General features: G+C 40.5%; 1 protein-coding gene across 6 annotated transcripts in view; it reads right to left on the bottom strand.

Moving 5' to 3' along the window:
* Positions 1–4,190: 4,190 nt before the first annotated feature.
* Positions 4,191–9,440, bottom strand: part of PBX3 (PBX homeobox 3) — a 230,957-nt gene continuing 225,707 nt past the window's right edge. For all 6 annotated transcript variants that reach the window (XM_060200162.1, XM_060200164.1, XM_007540000.2 and 3 more), the window contains 2 exons: positions 8,776–8,865; positions 4,191–5,737 (listed from right to left, as the gene is read on the bottom strand). In XM_060200162.1, the coding sequence (XP_060056145.1) occupies positions 5,645–5,737; positions 8,776–8,865 (183 nt within the window). In that variant the 3' untranslated portion in view covers positions 4,191–5,644. The remainder of the gene's footprint in view (positions 5,738–8,775; positions 8,866–9,440) is intronic.

The following is a 9,440-nucleotide window of genomic DNA, read 5'->3' as shown; positions in this document are numbered from 1 at the left end:
AGGCAGGGCCCAGCTGGAAGCAGATCCCATGCCCACTGGCTTAGCCTGTGACAGCTCAGTCAGTGGGCTCAAGGCAGGGCCCCAGCCCAGGAGGGAGGACAAGTGGCAGGCTTTTCACTTGATTGAAGTGACTGTGAGCACAGCAGCCTTCCTGAGGGGGTCCTTAGGGCTCCAGACTGCTGGGGAGAGGAACTCAATGGCTCTAATTGGGGGGAGGAGTGGCATTGCTATTTGTCCCCTTCTTTGTCCAGTCTCACCACAGGTCCACTTGCAGGCCCAGTGTGACAAGAGACACTTTAGCAAAGTGGCCAGAAGCAAAGGGTTGACTTGGATTTTTTTACTTCAGACACACCTACACACATATCTCTTCCCTGTATATTTGGCCAGTTGACTTTATTTTGCTCACCTGTAGAATGGAGGCGATAATCAGACCTTCCTCACATGGCTGCTGTGAGGATTTGGAGAGTCCCTGGGGAGGAAAGAGAGAGGGCATTGTCTACTGAGACAGCTCGGCCTTTGCTGCTCACCTAGTCCTCCATCTCTGTGTGTGTTCCCCACACCCATGGGCACCTCCTTCCTCCCAGAGCCTACACCCCTCACTCAAATATTAGATATCCTGAATTCAGATGTCTACTGTTGTTAGGAAAATCTAGCCAAGCCCTAGTGGTGGCATGGAGAATAAAGTGCTGGACCCTCAGTAATAAGGAATATTTAGCCAAATAAAAGCAAGCAATAAATTGAAGTTTTAGTTACATTATAAATGTAATTATAAATGTAGTAATATATAATTGTATAGGGTTGTCAGAAAAATTATGATGTGCTTTTCTATGCAAAATTGTGTCATATATGACTTGCCCAACAACCCAATATATACTGGGCATAAAGCCAACAATTTTCTTTTTTCAGGGGCCAGTGGGTTGGGACATAGTTTTTTTGTTTTCCTTTATTGGGGGATTAATGGTTCAGTCAACTATAAAATACAATAGTTGGGGGGGAAAAAAAAGCAAGGGCAACAAAAGGAAAAAAAAAAGAATGATAAAACAGCAACAACTACAAAGCAAAGGGCTGGGGAGGCATGTAATGGTAAAAACTTGCATGCCCAAGGCCTCAGATATCCCAGGTTCAAGCCCTAGCACCACCATATGACAGAGCTGAGCAGTGCTCTGGTCTTGAACTCTCTCTCTCCCCACCTCACTAAAAATAAATAGGGGCCAAGTGATACCTCACTGTTAGAGTGCATATATTATCATGTGTGAGGACATGGGTTCAAGACCCTAGTTTCCTCCTGTAGGGAGGAAGCTTCCCAAGTAGTCAGCCACTGCTGCAGGTGTCTCTTTTTGTCTACCTCTTCCTCCTCTCTTCTCTTTCTTTTATCCTCTATCAAAAAAAAAAAAAAAGACAAAGGGGGGAAATGGACTCCAGTAACTGTTGTCATGTAGGCACCAAGTCTCAGCAATAACCTTGGTGACAATAAATAAATAAATAAATCTATCTTGGGGGTGGGGGCGGCCCCAATCAGCAAGTGCTTCCTGAGGGCAGAGAAAAAGTAACTCTTGCACACTTGGTAAGAATGTAAATTGGTCCAGCTTCTATGGAAAATAGTAAGGCAATTTCTTAAATCGCCATGAAAAACAGACTTATCATATGATCCAGTGAACTCAAAGAAAAAGTAGTAAATCTAAGATAAGTGCACCATTAATAGCCAAAATACAGAAACAACCACAGCATGAATAAAGAAAGACAGATGAATAAAGAAAAGGTGATGGGTGGGAGAGATAACACAGTGGTTATGCAAAATACTATCATGCCTAAGGCTCTGAAGTCTCAGGTTCAGTCCTCAGTACCATCATAAGCCAGAGCTGAGCAGTGCTCTGGTCTCTCTGTAACTCACTCATTAAAATAAGGGGGTCGGGCGATAGCCCAGCGGGTTAAGTACACATGGCGCAAAGCACAAGGACTATCGAAAGGATCCGGATCGAGCCCTGGCTCCCCACTTACAGGGGAGTTGCCTCACAGGCGGTGAAGAGGTCTGCAGGTGTCTCTCTTTCTCTTCCCCTCTGTCTTCCCATCCTCTCTCTATTTCTCTCCATCCTATCCAACAACAACAACAAGGGCAACAAAAGGGAAAATAAATAAAAAATAATTCAATAAAATAAAATAAATGGGGGGGGCAGAGAGAGAGAGAGAAGAGGTAGTATATATCCACAATGCAATACTATTCAAGTGCAATGGGGAAATGAAATCTTGAAACATGGCTGGAGCTGGTTATGTTAAATGAAGTCAGAAGAAGAAAAAGACCTTATGTCTTCATTAATGTGGGGTATAAAGACAGCAGACAAACAGCAACCCTCACACTCTGCAGGACTGAGGCCAGTCACCAAAAGAAGGGGGTTACAGGACTTTGGTGTTAGGTGTAGTATGGCAACATACATTTTGAAGAGGCGTGATATTGTACCTCTAAAACACACACACACACACACACACACACACACACACACTTTTTCTGTCTCTCTTGCTCTCCTAAGTCAGTATTTCAACTATGGAGGGGTCAAGTGGTTGTGTACCTGGATAAGCACTCACATTACAGTGCTCAAGGACCCAGGTTAAAACCCCTAGCCCCCATCTGCAGGGGCAAATCTTCACAAGCAGTGTAGCAGGGCTGCAGGTGTCTTTGTTTCTCTCCTTGTCTCCCCATTCCTCTCTATTTTTTTGCTGCCTCTACACAATGAGTAAATAAAGATAATATATATATATTTAAATTTATGAATAAAGGATAGGTATTCACCAGGGAAATGAGACAGATGTTCCCAGTGAAGAATTAGTTCAGAGAGGTCAAGTCCTTCACTCAAAGTCACATAGCACGACCCATGTGGGCAGTGTGCTGAGGGGACAGCGAGCGGCCAGAGTTAAGACCCAGACAGAGTCTGGGTCTTGGGAATGTTCCCACAGGTGCACAGGTGAAAATCTGCCAGCAATAGCATATAGGTCAGAAACACAGGCCTAACACAAAACTGGAGTTAGTCCCAGGAAATCTGGCCTTCTGTTTTACAAAGATGTGTATATGCATGTGCTTTGTCTCCAAAGGATATTTTTTGCAAAAGTCACATACCATACATTGCTTTATGTACAAAAATAAGGCTGACCTATAAGCTAAGCTAACAGAATCATGCAAATTAACTCCTTAGCCAAAGGAGAGACTACTACAGTCAGGTTGGGTCAGGCTGACAGTCTGCATGAGGGAGGGCAATTCTAGAGGACAATCTATTTTATATAAAGTTTACTCTCACCATGTAACTGCCTCAAGATTAATGGAATGGTGGCCCTAGACTTTGTTTTGCCTGGCTCTACCAACTGAAATAGTAAAACAGTTGGATTTATCATAGACAATTTGCTACAACTGATTAACATTAATCTGATTTCCTGTGAGTCAACTTCCTAGAGATATACTAAACAGGCCAATTACCTATCTGCTATTGACTTATTTTATTATGGAGATTCAGATATTATCAACAAATGCGTATATAAATATATGGATTTTCTAACAGCTTGAATTACAAAAGCAATGTTTAATCCAGTTACAGGATTTCTAGGTTTTTTTGTTGTTGTTTTTTTACCATTTTATAATTTTTTTTCCTAATTACAAAAAGGGATTTTTCCTAGACACAGTACTAGGCCAGAAGAATGTGAGCTTTCAGGGGCAGAGTAACTATGTTTAAGGTATGGCCTCTTTCTGGCTTAGTCCTGTGGTATTTGCTCAGTATTATTTTTTAAGCAGGGAACTGCTCAGTTCTGGCATAGTGATGTCAGGGATCAAAACTGGGCCTTTCAGCCTTCAGATATGAAAGTCTGCTGCATGGACTGCCGCACATCTCCCTAACACCTCAGCTTTCATGAGCTTCAGTTCCCTAATCCATGGAAACTGGGGACAATGCTTTTCTCATTCTGCTTTGAGGGTGTAACCATCAAGTGGGGACAAGAAGCTCCAGTCCAGCAGAGCCGGGAGCCCACATAGAAGAGTGCTGTCAGTCAGCAAGAGCTGTTCCTTCACTGCCAGCCGGCTTTACTGTCATCTCAAAGTCTCTCTCTGACAGAACATTTAACATGCCTAGGCCTGCTTGGAAAAAGAGTGGGCACTTTCTCCTTTGCCTGCTTTGACTGGCTCAAGTGGTAGAAAAGAAATGGCATCAACATTTAATCATGAAAGCAAAAAGTTTATTCATGTTTGAAACTACATATAACTACCACGAGGAAGACTTTTCAATCCAGGGTGTAATCCAGTTAGAAAGGAACACGAAACGTTTTTAATACATTAGAATCACTGCCACAAATTATTTTCATGACTCAATCAGTTTCAGAATCGCATACAATACAAAAAGAGAGAAAGGAGAGGGGGGCCCCCATTACACAGGGTGAAATATACAGTACTGAATACTGAAATCTGAATGCATCACAATTAGCCGCCGCTTTTTTTTTCTTTTTCTTTTTTTTTGCATGGATTAGTTTAACAAGATGAAGAACATTCAAAATGTTTCTCAGTATTTACAACAGTTTTACTGATCCTGTGTTAAGAACCAATGTTTCCACTTTCTGTTTTTTAAGAGTTGCAAATGCAACCCTGATTTTTCTTTTAAAAGATTACAATGTACATTACATTTTATATGAAGGGAAACAAAGAGTTAATTACAAGATGCAAAAAAGATAAGAGACAAACTACAGCGTGAGTATTGTTCAGAGGTAGTAAGTGAGCACTCTAAGCTACAGAACATGTTGAAATTCTATTGGTTTGTATGAGTTCGCATGAGGTAATAAAGCTGTGTTTTGATTGGTGAGATGTATAAATACTCTTTTGCTACACTATATACAACACTCCAGAGAGCAGGGCCTTTCGTTGATGCCCAGAGGACGTAGCAAACCTTGACAAGTCTGTGACACCCAGTGCACACCATAAAACCCCAGCTGGATTTCATGTTCACCTCTATCAGCAGCAAGTATCTTCATCTCTCAGAACAATCTGGATCCATAATTTAATTACCGAGCAGACTCCGGGCACTGGTGCTTTCAGAGAGAAAAGATGCTACTAGTCTCTGATCTAATTATAACATAAGAGATCGCAACACAAATGTGACGGGGGAGATTCTTAAACACAACCATCATTAACAGAGATAGCCAAACAGCTCTTTTATTTGAACTCCATTAGTGTTATTAAAGAAAATCAAAGTCTGTGATGGAAATATGTAAGAAGTCCAATTTAAGTGAGGTGAATCTTTGCATCTACTTTGACAATTGAGGTTTAGTGAATATTATACTTTTTTTTACCCTTAAGGCCAAGAAATTGGCAACTGTGAAACCATTAATGTAAAATATTGATAATAAATTATGATAAAATAGCTATAGGACTGTCAACCATGTTAACTCTTGGCCTAATTGGATAAAGTGCTTTTATTTTTTTTTTAACATCGTGTTTTTAAGTATAAATACAAATGATTATGATTCCTTACAAAACAGATTTACCAAGTTCTTTAATAAGACAAGGTTTTACAGTAAAGCTGTAGATGTTGGGCTACAAAAACGCTTTCCTTTTCCTCCTATTGCTCTGAATGCACTTATCAAGGCATGTCAGCTCAGGGAAAAGTGTTGCCAGAGATTAGTTAGAGGTATCAGAGTGCACACTTCCTGGGCCTTCTGTAGGAGAAGTCACAGAAGATGGAGTTGTTGCGTCCTGCCAGCCTCCATTAGCCTGAAAAGAGAAACACAGTTCAATGGGTGCACGTCTACATATTAATTCTACTCCCCAATTTAAAACACCCAGATGACAACATGAGAGCAGAGATGCATTAGCAAAATGTACTTTCTAAACCCACTTTGGCAGGAGTTTGAAGCATGTGTTAAAGTGGGATTAAATGCATGTAAAACAAATTCACCCCACCAAGTAAAGAGTTGGCAATAAATCAGCATGTTGAAGGAAGGCTCCAGCTACTCTCAAGCTGGCAAGAAACTCAGCCTCTGGTTTTCTGGGAAAAAAAGTAAAATGAACTGAAAAGAAATCTTTTAAGAAGGAAGCAGTGGACAAACTCAATGCAGTGTCTCAGCAGAACTCTGGGCTCCATGAAGTATAAAGTTCAGCTCAGCTAATCCTTGTTTCTAAAGAGAAGCCCACCCTATTTCCATCTATGCTTGACAGCTAGCTACTATAACCCTTAGAAAATGAAGGCCAGAATTTCCCTCCAAATAGGATCTTCCAGAATGAAAATGCATAAACTGTAGAGGAGCATACACTATTCAAATCTGTATTCCAATTATCTATAACTGGAGCTCCTATTTGGGATGTTGCTACCACTTTTCACATGCCGCTGGCCCTTCCTGCCTCCGACCTGCATTAGCAATAACAGTACTCAGAAACAAATTTGCCTTATGTCTTGGCCTATAGAGGCAATTGCTGAAATCAATGTCTGATCAGATTTCTTCTGTGGCAGACAGCTTGTCGCTACATATTTTTATGTCAGTCAAGAAGAGGGAGGTGCTGGGATTGTAAGTTGGGGGGACACTGAATGAAAGTGACGGGGCAGCCCTTTCTGGAGAGAAGGCCAGGGTGAGCTGGCTGACACCCAGTGCCTGAGGCAAGAATCAGCCTCCTGCTACTGTTCCCTGACCTGGACTTTCCACACTAGTGTGAGGCTGGGCCATAGTTCCCCTTCCTTCTTCACAATCACTTGCAACAACTTCTGCTAGTCGATCTCAAATATCTTCTTTCAGGCTTGTGTCATCAGGCTGCTGGAAACTGTCTAACATTCTTCACTGGATTCAGCTGTTACATGAGCTTTGTGCTGAGAATTTTTTCTTCTCCCACAATTTTTGTTCTTCGAGAATTCCCTGTCTTCTGAAGGATGGCATAGTGCTATAAATAAAGCACCTTTCCTTTAGATTAGATTTCCTCTAGGATTATAGGGAGGGGGGCAGGAATACAGGCAACCCCACAGAGATGACCAGAGCCAAAGGAGAAAGAATTTTCCAGGCTTGAGGCATATCAATTCATGCTGGGGGGTTGTGTAAGGGGAAGGAAAGACAGTGCTATAGTGCTATATTTTCAAAGTCTCAGTTGTGCAGGGTTGGATGGAGACAAGCTCAGGTGTGTTTATGTGGGCTCTTAGAAATCCTTTTCTCTATCTAAAAGGTAAGTGTTTTCACCTCCTCAGGTATGAAAATCTACTTAGAGAAAGAAAAACTCTTATGCAGATACAAGTCTAAAGATATTCCATCTGAAGTAAACATCATTCCTCTTTTATCCAAATTTATAAACAGCAAATGTACAATATTTTTACCCAGCATGGCAGCTGGAGGAGAGGTTGTCAGCAAGCATTCTTCTTCTTCTTCTTCTTCTTCTTCTTTTTTCTCAAAATAAATTAATCCTTACTCTGGTGGTTTGAGATTATGCACTGTATTATACAACAGCGCCTTATCAAGCCTCATCAGTGAAGATGGAATTCATGTCTGTAAAATGCTGCAGGCAATCACAGTTTCATATTTTATCATGTTGATAAGGATATCGCACATTCTCTGAAGCATTTCAAAACACTTAAATGAAAAAGGAGAAATGCAACTAAAAGGCTTTTTATATGGTTTGTTGTGGGTTATTATGAGTTATTTATAAACCTAAAAAGAAAGATTTGACATTTCAAATGTAAAAGATTTGAGTATTTAATGGTCCTTTTTCCCCCTTACAATTGAACATCCTCAATCACTTTTAAAGTCATTAATATTTAGTTTCACAGCAAGCCAATGCCCTAAAAACAGATTTTTTTGGACCATTTTTTTCCTTGTCTCTACTACCATGTGTTGGTCAGTTTCTTCCCTCTTTCTGCAGTCCGAATTCTATCCCAGTTCCCCTTGTTTTTCACAAGTTGTGTGGGTTGCCATTTTCCATTTGTGTCAGATTGGGAGAAGTAAAGCTTAGGTGAATTGGCTATAAAAGTCAAAACTATTTCCTCCATAATTAACAACTATGAGACCATTAAAGATGTTCAACATGCTCTGTGCCAGATTGACAACATAGCAAGTTGTTCTTACGGACAGAATTCTTGGGCTAGGGAGATTGTGCAAAGGCAGCACAACAGACTTTCATGCCTGAGGCTTGGGAGCTCAGGTTTGACACTTGGCAACATCATAAGCCAGTGCAACAGCATTCTGGTCATCCCCCACACTCCACTCCATCCCATCCCTGGCCCGCTTGTTAAAATGAGTAAATATATCTTAAACAAACGGGTAACAGCAACAATAACAAAACTTATGGCTTGGGAAATTATTGGATTGTCAGAAAAGTCGTGACGCATTTTTGCTCCTGGTTTGATTCCCAGCACCATATGTACCAGACTGATCACTGGCTTCCGTCTTTCTCCCTCTCGTTTAAACCTTCTCTCTCCTATCAAGTAAATAAAAATGATCCATCCGTTCTTCCTTCCTTAAGAACAGAATGCTTTGTTTGGTTTGTCTGGGGGTTCTCCAATGGTATTACCTTCTCTGCTCCTGAATCTAAAAGAAATAACTTACTTTTCACTATCTCCCTAGAACACAACATGGTTAGTAGAAATGGTATCTTGATTAGTTGATATCTAAGGACATCTAGGTATAGCAAGTATTTAGGTTCATAAAATAAAAGTACAGCAAAGATGCTGCCCAACAATCTACCAACAAGACAGAAAGTAAATCTAATGGTCACTGTTTTATTTATTAGACACCATTACTACAGCTCTTGGACTCTAGTTTCCCCAGAGTACTCACATTTAAATTATGTGGACTGTACAGTGAGTTTCCTCCAAGGCCATCACTGTAGCCTCCCGTCTGATTGATAACATGACGGAGGGTATCCACCTAGAAGTTAGACGAAATAAAATTCATCATCCAAAATCTATTAAAATACCACCACTTATAAAAGGAAACAATTTGAATTATGTGTGCCACAATGGTTTAGCATCTTCAATGAAAGACAAATTTATCAATCAAATATGACTGGCAGAATTTCAACAATTCTTTGCATATGTTTTTCATACCAGCCAAACAATGACATCTTCATGGCAGTGCAAATTTTCCATCTATACCAACCAAATGTGTGTGGCTGTGGGTGAAAACTACTTCTATAGTTTCTCTCACACACATATCTACATGCATATAAACAAGTAGAAGGACAAGAAAGTAGTTGAATCTGGAATACACTTTAAAGACTCAGGATTTTTTTTTTTATCATGACTTTAAAAAGCACAGAAGTGAAACAGTACTAAAATTTTAAACCAGGCACACACAATTTTTCTGCTCTGTTTTGTTATTAAAGTAGTTTGCACCCAACCCCTCTCCATGAGCTCAAGCCAGAGCCGAATGCATTCACAAAGTTTATCAGGTTTGAATCATCAAAAGCCACTGTTCCCTTGACCTCTCATTAAATGAAATAG

The sequence above is a fragment of the Erinaceus europaeus genome, chromosome 10, assembly GCF_950295315.1.
Source record: "Erinaceus europaeus chromosome 10, mEriEur2.1, whole genome shotgun sequence".
In the NCBI taxonomy this organism is placed as follows: domain Eukaryota; kingdom Metazoa; phylum Chordata; class Mammalia; order Eulipotyphla; family Erinaceidae; genus Erinaceus; species Erinaceus europaeus.
The sequence above is the reverse complement of the archived record's forward strand: the minus strand, read 5'-3'. Positions and strand labels throughout refer to the sequence as shown.